Source organism: Macaca mulatta, chromosome 13 (genome assembly GCF_049350105.2).
Source record: "Macaca mulatta isolate MMU2019108-1 chromosome 13, T2T-MMU8v2.0, whole genome shotgun sequence".
Classification (NCBI taxonomy): domain Eukaryota; kingdom Metazoa; phylum Chordata; class Mammalia; order Primates; family Cercopithecidae; genus Macaca; species Macaca mulatta.
In genome coordinates, this window is record NC_133418.1 from 45,516,256 (window position 1) to 45,533,173 (window position 16,918).

Genomic DNA, 16,918 nt, shown 5'->3' on the forward strand with positions numbered 1-16,918 from the left:
GGCTCACACTTATAAGTGAGATCATGCAATACTTGGTTTTTTATCCCTGTGTTAGTCGCTGTTTTCATTTTACAGAAGTTACCTAGCCCTTCTCTTGCCTCCAGTTTTTTTATATGTCAAATATGGTCCCTAGCAGCACCTATATTATTAGGTTTTCATGGGGATTAAATGGTTTCTAATTAGGCAAGCATTTAGAATTGTGCCTGGCATAGAGAGCATGTGACAAAAATTAATGTTTAAAAATCAGAGGTTTCCTTACACCTGCAGAACACAGCAGACCATGGAGAGTCCTTGGTGCATTTGGTACTTATTCAGCTCCTTTCTTTTCCAGTCTAAAGTTTGCAAACAGGCTATTATTTACATGCCTGCCAAGGATATAAACAAGTAGGAGATTATCTCTCTCTTACATGTCTAAAATCTCAATTACAAGGGTGGAAAGCAGAGAATACCTCTTGGAAAATGGCAAACAGCATAAAGAATCAGCCATAGCTTGCAACTTCCTTGGCATTATCGGAGGTTTATCAGAAAGTTTCCCCACTTAAGGACATATTAAAACTAGATTTCCAGGAGACTGCTTTCCATATACAAGAAGACTGCTAGAGGGAATATGGTGGGAAAGACCTGAAATGAGCTTCTTGGAATCTTGTAAAACTATGTCACAGGAAGGGCCTTGTTATCTGGAGGACAATGAGATAAACCTTGAATAGATAGGAAATACAGTTCATATGAAAAAGGCATTACTTTGAAACAAAGGAGTTGCCAGATAAAGTTATCAGTTTTATTACCTTGCATGGGGAATTTGGCCAGCCACATGTGCAAGCAATAAAGTTAATGACGTCTCAATGTGTTTTTGGATACTGGCAGCAATAAAGATTTTTATGAGAATGCTGTGTCAATTATTGATACAGTATTGAACTGAATCTCTCTCTGTTTTATATCATGCTAGTTACAGTGTATTTCATTATGTATTTTAAAGTATTAGATCTTTTATATCTGGAACATTTTTGCTTGCTTTAAGTCTTCCTAAGTAAAGAACAACTTTCATATTTTAAAAAAATTATGCCACAAAGAATTTTTTGTTTTAATTTTAAACTATTAATTACTTGTTCATTTTTTTTGAAAGATACACTTATTATGGTACAAGTATACTGGACTCCTACCTACTGTATCTTTTATTAAGTCTGAAGAATATAATTGACTTTCTTATTTACAAGAAAAAAGGTATCTTAACCTGGCTATAAGCTTTTAAGATAGCATAAATATTTTTACTAAATGCAGAAATAAGTTGGATTAACATAACAAACACCTATGAACCTGCTAAGTAGAATAAATAATGTCAACGTTTGTCATCTTTGTTTAATATTATTAGTTTTCTTAAAAAGTTATAAATTCTCCAGGTAAATACTATGATACATTTTTCTGTATATTCTGTGTATATGCAGCAATGTAGCAAAAGTTATCTCACCAAACTCTGACAACTTGATCATGGACTTCCCAGTCTCAGAAGATTAGAAAAATAAATTTGTGCTCATTAAAAATTACTGAGTCTCAGGTATTTCATTCCGTTATAGCACACAAAATGAACAAAGACTAGAAGAATGCCTACCTGGTATCCATCACCTCTTCCTCACTAATGACATAAGCAAGAATTTACATGACGTGTCAATGTATCACAACAAAGAACATTCTTTTTAAGGTCTTATGCATCAGAGTACTTAATGTAATTACATTTTTATGAATGAGATATGTGTATCTGAGCCTTTGTGGAATGAAAACATTTCTTTTAAAAGAGAGTTAAAAACTGTGATATGGGCCATTTTGTCTTTCTTCTATTCCTCTTGTCAGATGCCTGTAGGGGTGGAGCACTGGCAGCCTTCTTAGAACATGAAAGAAGTTTGTAGGGATTATTTACGTGCAAAAGATAATGGTTTAGAAGGACTAGGTTAGCTGATAATTGTGAAACGTTCACAGCAAGCCTGTACATCTTTTAACATGACATAAATACATTTCAATCTTATATAGCCATTTTAAATTTTAATTTTATAATATTTGTAGCTGAATCATATTCATAGCTGAACCAGGTGGACCTTGACGGAAAGGACTTTATCTGCAAGGCTCTGTCTATAGGAGCCTGCTCACTGACAAGTCATTCGGGGGACTTCTTTAAGTTCTGAGAAGTCAAAAGTCGCCTTCCCCATCAGCAGTTTTCCTTAAAAGAATATTTTTTAAAAAACACTAAGCATATATGTTTTGGAAAAATTTGGACTCAAGGGCTACCTGTGCAGGTTAGTTACATGGGTATACTGCACGATGCTGAGATTTGGGCTTCCATCCATCCCATCACCCAGATAGTAATCATAGTACCCAATAGGTAGTTTTTCATCCCTTGTCCTCTTCCTTCCCTTTCCTCTTTTGGAGTTTCCAGTGTCTATTTCTCTCATGTTTGTGTTTGTATGTAACCAATGTTGAGCTTCCACTTATAAGTGAGAACATGTGGTATATGTTTTTCTGTTTCTGTGTTAATTCACTTAGGATAATTGCCTTCAGGTGGATTGGATAAAGAAAATGTGGTACAGGCGCACAATAGAATAATACACAGTCATAAAAAAGAATAAAAAATACTTTGGATAAATTATTATATGCATTTTGAAACTTAGAGAGCATATAATTTCCTAGAAAAGCTATCATACTCAAAAAAATAGGAAACTGAATAGATTCGTAGCCATTAATAAACTGAAATAGCAGCATATAATCTGTAGAAACTAAGTCAAACTAAATAACCATGCCCAAAATGTTTTACAAGGCATAGGACATGATATATTGAATAAGCTTACATAGATCAGATAATTCCAGCCTTACACAAACCATCAGCAGAGCCTATAAATGGGGAAATTTCTATAGTTCATTTCTTGAATATATTATAACTTTTATACCAGAATCAGATAAAAATATATAGAAAAACAGAGCTAGAAGACTACATCAATTACAAAATTAGAAATGAGAGTCCCTCCAAAAATGTCAGAAATTCAAAATAAGCATATGTATAGTGTGACACGTAAATTCTTCATATTCAGGTTGAAAGTTATATTCCTTTAGTAATATAGTCTCAGAAGTGACATCCACTCACTCTGTGGTGTCCCATATATTACCTAGGCTTTGCTCATTCTTTTATATTCCTTTTTCTTTATTTTGGCTGTGTCACAGGCCATTTTGGCTGGGTCACAGGCCATTGGTCACTCATATTTGGATCAGAATAAATCTCTTCAAATATTCTAAAGATTCTGACTCTTTTCATTGACATGATTTTGGTCTGGTTTTCCTTTAGGCTCTCATAGGACAGTGCTGAGTTCAATGCCTCACAATTGCTATACTTTCCCTCTCTCAGTGCTCAGTGATGCTCTCTGGACCACGCTAGTGTTGCTGGGGGTGGGTGAGGGCTGGTATCAGAGATTCAAGACTGTTTTTTCTATCTTCTCAGTGCCTCTTTCAGTAATTCAACCCTCCCGGAGGATGTGTCAGCTCTCCCAGAGGATGTGTCACCATTACCATTCAGTAATTCAGAGTTAAATCCAGGTACTAAGAGGGCTCATCTGACTTTTGGTTCTTATGAAGGTGTTTTTTTCTGGATAGATAGTTGTTAAATTGGTGTCCCTGCAGCAGGGGGACAATTGGCAGAGCCTTCTATTCTGCCATCTTGCTCTGCCTCTCAGAAAAATCCCTACAAAATTAATCTGTGGAAGTCCTAAAACTCAGTATTTCAGAATTTGAACGTATTTGGAGATAGGATCTTTAATGAGGGAATTAATATGCCTGTATATTTTTATTTATCTAATTTATTATTTATTTATTTACTCAAGTAGCACCATTAACAAATCTTCTTGGTCTTCCAATCTCTAATTATTCTACCACCAATGAAGTCCTCTCTCTATACCTGACAATTCTTAAATTATCACTTCAGTCATGAAATCAACCTGCATATTTGAGAATAGATGTGGACTCCTTACACCCTAATTATGTAAATCCTTTCATAGTACCAACTATTCCTAGATTATTAGGAATATCTCTAGATTAACAATCCAGTTATTTCTTTAACACAAACTAGGTCCATGGTAACATGTAGGATATGGCTGAAATCTTTTTCTTCTTAACTTGTGATAAGAAAGGCCATCACATGTTCATAAGTGCAACAGGCATGGTATGTAAATGAGACTTTAAAAAGTAGCCAGGAAAAAGCAAGCTCTGAAATGTTGCAATCACTCCAACCCCAACCATTCAGACATAGGCTGTGGAATGAACAAATGCGGAAGACAGCACAGTGGGGACAACATGTTTATTTTTATTATTTCTGGAGACTGGGGGTGGGTAGGGTACTGAAGGTTACCGATGCAAATCAGTAGAGAAGAGAGGGTTTGAACTGAGTTGGAGATGTGGTCCAGTTTAATTTTTGACTCTGTAGTAATTGCAGGATCACTTCTATACGTCCATTTTCCAGTGCCTCTAGTTTTTGAACTTGCAGACAAAGGAAAACTTTTCTTCACAAGACACATCCTTCCATCCCTTGAATCCTAAGACACAATGAGAAGAGTCAGAATAAGGGATTTGAAAGGAGTGTGGCCCCTCTCTGGATCTAGGACTCGGGACAAGAAACAAGAAAAAAACACTTCACCATTTCTTGGATGAGGATCTCACCTCATCTCTACCCCAGTTCCTATGTTCATCCCCAGAACTAAGCAGGAGGGAATGGTAAACAAATGGATGGATTCTCTGCCTTTTACCTGAGCTTGAAGTCAGGCTCACACAGTAGCCAGGATTGATACTGCTTGGGGATCCAATGACCCAGGATTTGTAGGAGACCAGGGACCCACTGCTCCAGTGCCAACGGCGATTCTAGATGGAGAAAGGCCAGAAGAGGGAAAGAGGTGACTTGGAAAACCTGGCCTGTGTGTACACTCAGTAACAGGACAAGCATAAGGTAAGAATAACCCTTATTGTTCCCATGAATAGAACATTTTTTCCTCTGCTTTTGCTTTAAGCTTCTCCTTTCCTGGAATGTCCAGTTCTCTCCCACTCTCACACAAAATGACAAATGTTCTGAAGTTGGTACAAAATAAATAAATAAATAAATAAATAAAAGCTCATTATAGAATGTGGTTTCTTATTTTTCTCTCCTGAGACCCATGACCCTCATATTCACCATGCCACTGGTTGCCCATTAGTTGTTGGTATATTGTTTAGTATAACACCAGGCTCCCAAATGCCATAAGTAGGTTGTCCTCCACTAGTATCTTTTTGTATATAGTCTACAGAAGGATATTGTTCAAGAAAGACAATAATAAAATGGGTAAAAGGTGGTATATAAAGATGCTTTCCTAGAAGTAGATAGAGTTTATACATTAATGAATGCCCAGGACACTTAGAATATCCAGTTTCCACTCATCTCTCCTACTACCTACACTAAATCTCACTACCTCATACATCATAGGATCTCTAAAGAAGTCCCTTTTATTAAAAATAAGAAAGGATAAAAGCTGGTTGTAGAGTTCCCAAAGCTTAGACTTCCCTCTTTCTTCTCAAAATTGATAATCAAGAGATAAAAGAGGCTGCAGACTGACCTTTTTGGGGTCATAGAGGCCAATCCAGACATTGCCGTCATCAGTGCTACTCTCCTTAATCAGTGAGGCCACGAAGGCACCCTCCGCCTGGGTGAGCACAGACACCAGGTTGCCTGAATTCATGTTCTGGCAGTAGAGCTGTAGGTGAAGAAAATGGAGCACTCAGTGGAGGAGGAAGGTGTGAAGGATATACTGAGACCTTCCAGAGGATGTAACAGAAAAAGGACAGCACAGAAATGTCCCTGATGATGCTATCACTGACCACAGGCATCTCTGTGCTGAATGATGGGATAAAGTAGATTGGAAAGTTTTGGGCTGATGATCGGATAGGGAGGGGACTAGTCTCATCTCATAGCCACTGAACACACTGGAGAGTGGCAGCTTCCCTTCCCTTCATGAGCCTCCCTTCCCACACTGCTCTCCTCACTCACATCTGCATCAACCCAGGTCTCAAGGTCTTCATTAAAGTAGTAGCAGTAGGAGCCATAGGCATTGGTGCCTTCTGGGCAGCTGATACGGGCCTTGGGCAAGTCTGTCTGGACCTCTTGGCCTGGAAAAGAGAGACAATTAAGAAAGACCCTCAGAGCAGGGCAAAGGCTGGATGGTGAGGTAGGAGCTTCTAGGATTCTTTATAGGAAGAGAAGGATGCTATAGGTCATGAAGCGATTGGTCACTACTGCCCTCCTGCATCTTACCTATAGTCTCTCAAGATGTCTTTGCTCAAGACAAGAGCACACAATGAATAGGCTCATGAAATGTGTCCCCATTGTCCCTTTTATGTATGGGGCTCAGGCTTTTCTGCCTCGAAGTACTCAGGCTTCTGCCTGTCTCAAGCTTGTCTGGTTTCTCTACACACAAAGCTCTCCTCAGTTCCCCATTCCACTAATGACTGTCTGCATACAGACATCCCCAAACCCGCCATCATGAGTAGTGTTAATATGATAAACCAATGCCACCTGCAGTGCTCACTGATAAAGGGTCATTCTAAGTTCCATCTCTAACTCCCTAATAAGGTGAGGATGTTTTTGAATGGGATGAAATCAGCAATAAAGGTCATTGAAGAACAGAAAACAACCCTTGATGTTGACTCTGCTTTTTCTCACGTGAGCCCACATGCATGAGGATGGAGTGAAGGCTTCATGGCTGGGGTTGCGGAGGTCTGGGGGAAAAAATCTCACCTTGGCTCAGAGACAGAAACATCAGGCAGGAGATCAGAATGAAGCATGAGTTGGGCTGAGCCATGCTGAGCAGCAGTGAATCTTACTTAAGGAGCAAATCAGTGAACTCTATAGAAGAACACAGGGAAGAGGGTTTCAGCGGTGAAGAGCAGAGCATGATTACCTTCCTTATAACTTCCTCTCTCTGGATTCCTGATGGCAGCAAGGCCATCTGAGATACTCACACCCTGAACATTTCTCTCTACAGGTTGGAGATTACACAGATCCTCTAACCCAGAAACACATTTGTCTCGTGCTTAGGCTTCATTACTGTGGAGACCTTTTGGTTAGAAAATTATCCTGAATATTCCCCAAGATGAAAGAGGAAGAACCCATGTTAGAGTTGCCCTCCTCCTGTAATGTCCACTTACCCGTTTCCTGGGTCTGAAGTGGCTTGTTGGGCCAGGCACTGGTTGGAGTTTTATTACAAGGTCTGAGAATAGAGCTGCGTAAATTAAGCAAGAGGTGGGGCAAGAAGTGAGGATCAGAGGGCCTACTTATGGCACTGAGACAGAGAGATTCTGGCATCTGAACTAGCTTCTTCCTGGCACTCACTGGGAATGACCACAAATGACATCAACTTACCACAAACAGATTGGCAAACTGTCCAAGTGCAAGTCAGGCTTTGCCTTTCCTCAGCAGCAACCAGGTGTCCAGTGCCTATGACCTTTAGTAGTTCTAGAAAGAGGAAAGGAGTAGATTTCCTTGTCCTTTCTGTAAAAATGGAGTCCCTTCTTTTATATTAAGTATAGGTAGGGGTAGAGGAAGAGTTGGCTGAGTCCACATGATTAAGCACAATTTGCTGGTTGCATGGGTTGTTCCTCTATTTCTTTTCTTTTCTTTCTCTTTCTTTCTTTCTTTCTTTCTTTCTTTCTTTCTTTCTTTCTTTCTTTCTTTCTTTCTTTCTTTCTTTCTTTCTTTTTTCTTTCTTTTTTTTTTTTTTTTTGAGAAAGAATCTCACTCTGTCACCCAGGCTGGAGGGCAGTAGTGCAATCTCAGCTCACCTCTGCCTCCCAGGTTCAAGCGATTCTTCTGCCTCAGCCTCTCGAGTAGCTAGGATTACAGGCACATGCCACCATGCCTGACTAATTTTCTGTATTTTTTGTAGAGATAGGATTTCACCAGGCTGGTCTCGAACTCCTGACCTCAAGCAATCTGCCCGACTCGACCTCCCAAAATGCTGGAATTACAGGCATGAGCCACCGTGCCCTGCCATTCCTCTATTTCTTTTCAGGTTCAGGAACTCTCAAGACCTACTTCTTAAGATGTCAAGCCTTAAGAGTTACATACATGTAAACCAATATGTCCAGCCAGGTTTTAGTATAAGTAGCTAGCCTGATATAGGCATTCTCCAAGTCGAAGCATGTGGGAACCGTACAGTGAGCTAATGCTTAAGAAAGCTCAAAATAGCTGGATATGAGGGTAGGCTTCATTGAAGAATTCGGTATGAAATTAAAAATCTCTTAAAGTCACAGATGATGTGATGAAATTGAGCATTTAGCAGAATCAACTGAGTATTTAGTGGAATCGTCATCCAAAAAAAAAAAATTCAGAATGGAATATTAGAAAAAAAAACTAACCTAAATGTTCACAGAGACAGGTGTATCAATTGTCATAAATAGGTAATGTATTATAAGATACTAAACACATTAAAGCAAATAAGCTAGATATTTATCAACATGGCTTGGTTCCAAAAACATAAAGTTGAATACAAAACTGTCAGTTGCAGGAAGTTATAAACTATTTAATAAAATGTATAGATTCTTTAAAAAGATAGCAATTAACATTGTATAATTTTTTTGGTCAATTCACATGTAGTTTAAAGAATAAAAATCTGAAATTCAAGAATATACATAACCACTTATATTATTTGCATAGAGAATTCAGAGTGAGTTTTTAAATCTTTCCTTTGTTTTATAAAAGCTAAAGATTTTAAACAAAGATGACAAATATTAATAGTATTTATTCCAAATGATAGCTTTATACATAGTTGTAAATTTAGTCCATTTAACTTCTGCATTTACTAAAATGAGTTATGATTTCTAAAAACCTTAGCACCAGTGAAAGATGTCTTTCTTGTTTCTATAAATAAGAGGCTAAGTCATGCTCTATAGAGTTACCAAAGGATAGAGTAGGGAGGAATCCAGTATATTTGGTACCATCACAGGTTGATATGATAAAAAGTAAAGACACAATTAATTAAACAAAAATTAAAACAGAACATTTTGTGGTATTTCTTAAAAATATGAGTTCATCTATATTTCAAGAACATTCCAAACAAGCAATGACTTTCCCGGTATAAAGGATCTAATACTTTATAGTGCCTACTAAAATATATTATTGCTAGTGTGATATAAAAGAGAGATATAAAACAAATAATAATTGAGAGAGTACTCTCATAAAAACCTTTATTGCCCTAAATAGCTCTGTCCCTATTGAGATACCCTTATTGCTTGCATATATGACTGGCCAAATTCCACATGCAAGACAAAAAAAAATTTAGGACATTTACGGGCAGCCACTGTGGTTCCAAAGTGATGCCCTTTTCAAGGAGGTCATAGTTCCTATTCCTTCAATGCTGATCTCGTTTTCCTCAGTAACTCTAGGTTCCTTCCTCTGACTGAGTTTTATGACATTCTCATAAGCTTGTTTAAATCTTTTTACCGAATTCACTCTGAAAGTCGTCTCATAGGTGAAAATCACTACCCTGCCCATCTAGTGTTAATGTAGCCTCAAGTGGGGCAATGTCTTGATATGCCTTAATAAGACTTAGGAAGTTTCAAGGCTCTGGCTAATTTTTGGTGCTTTTGGCCATCTCCTTGTAGATATTCCCTCCTTTCCACCCCTGTAATAAAAATTTTACACTTATGAAGGAGAGTTAATCTCCCTCTTTTTTTGGTCCTTGGCAGACATGTGAATACTGCAAACATTAGACCTAAGAGGAAATTAGGTGAAGTAGTACCAGGTTCACTGAGGACCTTCCATGGTCTATTTGTGCTCTGCAGATGTAAGAAATCCTTCCTACAACTTAGCTTCCTCTCCTTACCAAGAAAGTTCCAGTTTATGCAACACAAGCTTTCACTGCCATGTTCTTTATGCCAGATACTATTCTAAATGTTTTACCAGTAAGAACCCACTTAATCCCATGCCATTCTGAAAATACAGGTGCTATTTGCAGCCATATTTAAGATATGAAGAAACTGAAGATGAGAAATGGCTTAAGTAATTTACTTAATATAAAACATCTACTATGTAGTGAAGCAAAATTCAAACGTAAGTGTGAGTTTTGCTTTAAGGTCATTTAGTTATCACAAATATCCTTCTGAATTCCCTTGATTTACCTCCACATTCAACCCAGAGCTCTGACTGATTTAACCAAATAACTAAGTTAGAAAGAATGATTAAGGCATAGTATTTGTTAGCACAACAGGGTGACTATAGTAAAAGATAATTTAATCGAAAATTTTAAAATAATGAAGACGCATACTGCAGTGTGTTTATTAGGCATTGCATGCTTACAATAAAATATCTCGTGTAACCCATAAATATATATACCTACTATGTACACAGAAAATGAAAAATAAATAAGTAAATAAACAACCACTCAGCAATCACAGCCATACCACAAGCCCCAAAGGATGAACTTAAAAGGTTTATAAATATAAGATACCAAGCCCCCAATCCTTCACCCACAATTTAATTGGACTTTTACATACACTAGCATGACAATCATGTCTGTGTCTGTGTTTGGCACAGAGGGAGCTGTTCTTTACCACATTAGCACAGATAGGAGCCAGCCTCACCAAAAGTCACACAACAAAGGGGTCAGAAAATTTGAAGTTTTGATGGAATCTTGGAAGGTTAGGAAACAAGCCATGTCCCTTCCTCATGTCTCAGCACTTGTCTACAGAAATAAAAGCCACAAACACACTAAGAAAAAACTAAACTCTTACAGAAAACCATCCATGATCTCTTAAAGTCTTGCATCCCTGAAGAGTTAGAAAACCATATACTAACAAGCTTCCACTTATTTACATTATTTAATATGAATAAGGAATCTCAGAAAAGTTGTAAATTCCTCAAATCAAAAAAGAGAAGCTCTTTTTCTTTAGATCTCTCCTCTATAAAATAAGCATTTAATTTAAATTCCAAGCAGAGGGCAAGGAGAAAATTCACAGGCCTTGTAAAGGGCACTGACACAAGTTCAGCCTCGGGGGGCCTCTTCCTGGCAAACCCAGGAGTAGTCATGCATGAGGTCCTTTCTCATAAACAGCTTGGTAAACTCTGCAAGTCAAAGGCAGGCTTTGCCCTTCACCAGCAGCAACCAGATGCCCAGTTCCCATGGCCCTGAGCAGCCCAGGAAGAAGCAGAGACCTTCCAGGAATAGTGATGCTGGGTGTGAAGGGAGGACTCTGGGAGGAGGGGCAGTGAGTGGTGTGAGCCTGGAGCAGGACCATCTGTGGGACAAGGGACAAGGGAGGCAGCAGGACAAGATGTGGAGCATCCTGCTTTTGGGGCAGTGGGGAAAGGGAGCCACACATTCATGGCATGCTAGCGTCATTTACCACGGAGGCCTCCTCTCCTGACAAGGCAAGACCCAAAAGGAGCCTGTGGAAAGAGAAACTCCCATGGAAGAAGCTGATGGTTTCTGGGGACTGCACCTTACACCTCACTTCCTCAAATTAATAAATCAACTTTAATGCCTCTTCAGAACTGTTGCCAGATACAATGAGGAGAAAGGAGAGGGGAGTAAAGATGGGATGATGCATTCAGCAAAGACGCTGCTAACTGTCTGCTAAGCACATAACAGCAATGATTAAAGCTTAAACTATAACTCCTCTCTGTACTTGCACAATACCTTCAAATGCACTTTCCTAGTCTAGAGTATTTCTATTATATTATCCCATTAAAGCAAGCATATATATTTTAATTTTTATGTTCTTAGAAATATTTTTACAAGTATTAAACATGTTAACTTAAAAAAAATATCTACATTGAACATAAATACCTTAAGCACCAAAAGATGAAGTGACTTGCCCAAGGTCACACAGGATTCACAGAAAGTAACACAGCCAGAATTTGGGTCCAATAAATCTGACACCAGTGTCTATGTTCTCTATCTGTCCATTCTATTGCCCACCCTGCAAAAGCTGTAAAATTCTAAAACAACTGGAAAGAATGGAGTGTTATAAGTAGATGGGATCACATGTAATTAAACTGTCCCTCTCATAAGAGGGCAGGTGTGCAGAGAATTTAAGTATCTGAACCTCTATCCAGTGGTGGTGAGAAAAAGCATTAACTCCAATCTACTTCTCAACCCTCTGTTTCTTCTACCACTTTGCTCTGTCCTTTTTCTGCAGACTCCAGCACCTATTTTACTCATGGTTATTTTGTAAAATCTTTCCATCCACAACCTCATCTCCATAGGAAAGCTAGAGTGATTGCCACATCCTTCTCTGGGTGTCTACAGTCTCTCAAGTTTCCTGACCACTATCCCACTCCCTCCATTTACATACCTCACAGACAGATAAAGTCAAACTCAGTTTTGTGAAAACATTGTCTCTACTTTCTAGTCTCTGGGTCAGTTAAATAACCAACTGAGGTGACTGACAAGGTTTGATTTCTTTTCTTTTCTTTCCATTTTTGTTTGTTTGTTTTCTTTTGAGATTTCCAAGGAGGAATCATTCTGACAATGACTATTGTCAACTGTTCACTGTAAGCCTATGGGCCGGAGGGCCAACATTTGTTTGGGAAAAAATACAACAGTTTTGAACTTCAGGATGTAAGTGAATTACCCTTTGTAGTGAGAAGAGGAAAAAAAAAAATAGCTCAGAGCTCTGACCTATGTGAGATATGCAAAATTTATCAGGCTCAGAGAGGCATGAGTGTGGAAGTTTGGTCATACCCCTTCACACCCATGCCTGGGGGCAACTGCTTAAGGGCATTTAGTTCCTGACTAGCTGCCTCATTTACTATCCAGATATTTTTTATACAAACTACGTACGATTTATAACCTGTAAATAGTCTTTGTTATTAATGTAAATTATTAGTAAAGAACTTAGGAACTGCCTCTTTTTTTTTTTTTTTTCCTTTAAAAACCCAATGATAACTGCTGCTAATTGGAGCATATATTCAGGAAAACTTGAATTTATGCTCCCCGGATGTAGTCCTCAAACTTGGCCCAAATAAACTCTCTACTTATATTACTTTTGCCTTATTTTTCCTCTTTAGTTTGACAGTAGGACTAAAGAATCCCTGAACCATAAAACATGAAAAGCGAAACCAATATCTATGTTCAGAGAACACACTTGTTGAACGGCATTGTCCTTTTCAAATACAGAAGGCACAGAACTAGCAGAAATATAAACTGCTATAACATATGAAGCTGAGGAATAGAAGTGGAGTTTCAGAACCCAAACTGGATTTTCTCTCAAGTGAAAAGATCCTTTCCTCAGAGGATCAATGATATACCTCCAAGGCAAGGTAAATTCACGAATCTAAATTAAACCCATAATGTATTTCTGGCTATGAACTGATGAAAAGTGTAAGACAGATAACCACATAACCTTTTTTTTTTTTAATTAATTTATTTATTTTTTAAATTTATTTATTATTATTATACTTTAAGTTGTAGGGTACATGTGCATAACGTGCAGGTTTGTTACATATGTATACTTGTGCCATGTTGGTGTGCTGCACCCATCAACTCGTCATTTACATCAGGTATAACTCCCAATGCAATCCCTCCCCCCTCCCCCCTCCCCATGTGTGATGTTCCCCTTCCTGAGTCCAAGTGATCTCATTGTTCAGTTCCCACCTATGAATGAGAACATGCAGTGTTTGGTTTTCTGTTCTTGTGATAGTTTGCTAAGAATGATGGTTTCCAGCTGCATCCATGTCCCTACAAAGGACACAAACTCATCCTTTTTGATGGCTGCATAGTATTCCATGGTGTATATGTGCCACATTTTCTTAATCCAATCTGTCACTGATGGACATTTGGGTTGATTCCAAGTCTTTGCTATTGTGAATAGTGCTGCAATAAACATACGTGTGCATGTGTCTTTATAGCAGCATAATTTATAATCCTTTGGGTATATACCCAGTAATGGGATGGCTGGGTCATATGGTACATCTAGTTCTAGATCCTTGAGGAATCGCCATACTGTTTTCCATAATGGTTGAACTAGTTTACAATCCCACCAACAGTGTAAAAGTGTTCCTATTTCTCCACATCCCCTCCAGCACCTGTTGTTTCCTGACTTTTTAATGATCGCCATTCTAACTGGTGTGAGATGGTATCTCATTGTGGTTTTGATTTGCATTTCTCTGATGGCCAGTGATGATGAGCATTTTTTCATGTGTCTGTTGGCTGTATGCATGTCTTCTTTTGAGAAATGTCTGTTCATATCCTTTGCCCACTTTTTGATGGGGTGGTTTGTTTTTTTCTTGTAAATTTGTTTGAGTTTTTTGTAGGTTCTGGATATTAGCCCTTTGTCAGATGAGTAGATTGCAAAAATTTTCTCCCATTCTGTAGGTTGCCTGTTCACTCTGATGGTAGTTTCTTTTGCTTTGCAGAAGCTCTTTATTTAATGAGATCCCATTTGTCAATTTTGGCTTTTGCTGCCGTTGCTTTTGGTGTTTTAGACATGAAGTCTTTGCCCATGCCTATGTCCTGAATGGTACTACCTAGGTTTTCCTCTAGGATTTTTATGGTATTAGGTCTAACATTTAAGTCTCTAATCCATCTTGAATTAATTTTCGTATAAGGAGTAAGGACAGGATCCAGTTTCAGCTTTCTACTTATGGCTAACCAATTTTCCCAGCACCATTTATTAAATAGGGAATCCTTTCCCCATTTCTTGTTTCTCTCAGGTTTGTCAAAGATCAGATGGCTGTAGATGTGTGGTATTATTTCTGAGGACTCTGTTCTGTTCCATTGGTCTATATCTCTGTTTGGTACCAGTACCATGCTGTTTTGGTTACTGTAGCCTTGTAGTATAGTTTGAAGTCAGGTAGCGTGATGCCTCCAGCTTTGTTCTTTTGACTTGGGATTGTCTTGGAGATGCGGGCTCTTTTTTGGTTCCATATGAACTTTAAAGCAGTTTTTTCCAATTCTGTGAAGAAACTCATTGGTAGCTTGATGGGGATGGCATTGAATCTATAAATTACCTTGGGCAGTATGGCCATTTTCACGATATTGATTCTTCCTATCCATGAGCATGGTATGTTCTTCCATTTGTTTGTGTCCTCTTTGATTTCACTGAGCAGTGGTTTGTAGTTCTCCTTGAAGAGGTCCTTTACATCCCTTGTAAGTTGGATTCCTAGGTATTTTATTCTCTTTGAAGCAATTGTGAATGGAAGTTCATTCATGATTTGGCTCTCTGTTTGTCTGTTACTGGTGTATAAGAATGCTTGTGATTTTTGCACATTAATTTTGTATCCTGAGACTTTGCTGAAGTTGCTTATCAGCTTAAAGAGATTTTGGGCTGAGACAATGGGGTTTTCTAAATATACAATCATGTCATCTGCAAACAGGGACAGTTTGACTTCTTCTTTTCCTAACTGAATACCCTTGATTTCTTTCTCTTGCCTAATTGCCCTAGCCAGAACTTCCAACACTATGTTGAATAGGAGTGGTGAGAGAGGGCATCCCTGTCTTATGCCAGTTTTCAAAGGGAATTTTTCCAGTTTTTGCCCATTCAGTATGATATTGGCTGTGGGTTTGTCATAAATAGCTCTTATTATTTTGAGGTGCGTTCCATCAATACCGAATTTATTGAGCGTTTTTAGCATGAAGGGCTGTTGAATTTTGTCAAAAGCCTTTTCTGCATCTATTGAGATAATCATGTGGTTCTTGTCTTTGGTTCTGTTTATATGCTGGATTATGTTTATTGATTTGCGAATGTTGAACCAGCCTTGCATCCCAGGGATGAAGCCCACTTGATCATGGTGGATAAGCTTTTTGATGTGCTGCTGAATCCAGTTTGCCAGTATTTTATTGAGGATTTTTGCATCGATGTTCATCAGGGATATTGGTCTAAAATTCTCTTTTTTTGTTGTGTCTCTGCCAGGCTTTGGTATCAGGATGATGTTGGCCTCATAAAATGAGTTAGGGAGGATTCCCTCTTTTTCTATTGATTGGAATAGTTTCAGAAGGAATGGTACTAACTCCTCCTTGTACCTCTGGTAGAATTCAGCTGTGAATCCATCTGGTCCTGGACTTTTTTTGGTTGGTAGGCATTTAATTATTGCCTCAATTTCAGAGCCTGCTATTGGTCTATTCAGGGATTCAACTTCTTCCTGGTTTAGTCTTGGAAGAGTGAAAGTGTCCAGGAAATTATCCATTTCTTCTAGATTTTCCAGTTTATTTGCGTAGAGGTGTTTATAGTATTCTCTGATGGTAGTTTGTATTTCTGTGGGGTCGGTGGTGATATCCCCTTTATCATTTTTAATTGCGTCGATTTGATTCTTCTCTCTTTTCTTCTTTATTAGTCTTGCTAGTGGTCTGTCAATTTTGTTGATCTTTTCAAAAAACCAACTCCTGGATTCATTGATTTTTTGGAGAGTTTTTTGTGTCTCTATCTCCTTCAGTTCTGCTCTGATCTTAGTTATTTCTAGCCTTCTGCTAGCTTTCGAATGTGTTTGCTCTTGCTTCTCTAGTTCTTTTAATTGCGATGTTAGAGTGTCAATTTTAGATCTTTCCTGCTTTCTCTTGTGGGCATTTAGTGCTATAAATTTCCCTCTACACACTGCTTTAAATGTGTCCCAGAGATTCTGGTATGTTGTATCTTTGTTCTCATTGGTTTCAAAGAACATCTTTATTTCTGCCTTCATTTCGTTATGTACCCATTAGTCATTCAGGAGCAGGTTGTTCAGTTTCCATGTAGTTGAGCGGTTTTGATTGAGTTTCTTAGTCCTGAGTTCTAGTTTGATTGCACTGTGGTCTGAGAGACAGTTTGTTATAATTTCTGTTCTTGTACATTTGCTGAGGAGTGCTTTACTTCCAATTACGTGGTCGATTTTGGAGTAAGTACGATGTGGTGCTGAGAAGAATGTATATTCTGTTGATTTGGGGTGGAGAGTTCT

At 38.3% G+C, this 16,918-nt stretch overlaps 1 protein-coding gene across 1 annotated transcript; it reads right to left on the reverse strand.

The window, feature by feature from the left end:
• Positions 1-4,403: 4,403 nt before the first annotated feature.
• REG1A (regenerating islet-derived 1 alpha) lies at positions 4,404-7,208 on the reverse strand. The gene is given in 6 exon segments (NM_001266520.2): positions 4,404-4,565; positions 4,776-4,887; positions 5,613-5,750; positions 6,044-6,162; positions 6,791-6,898; positions 7,201-7,208. Coding segments are annotated over 5 exon segments (501 nt in total). The 5' UTR covers positions 6,855-6,898; positions 7,201-7,208; the 3' UTR covers positions 4,404-4,497.
• Between the last annotated feature and the right edge of the window lie 9,710 nt (positions 7,209-16,918).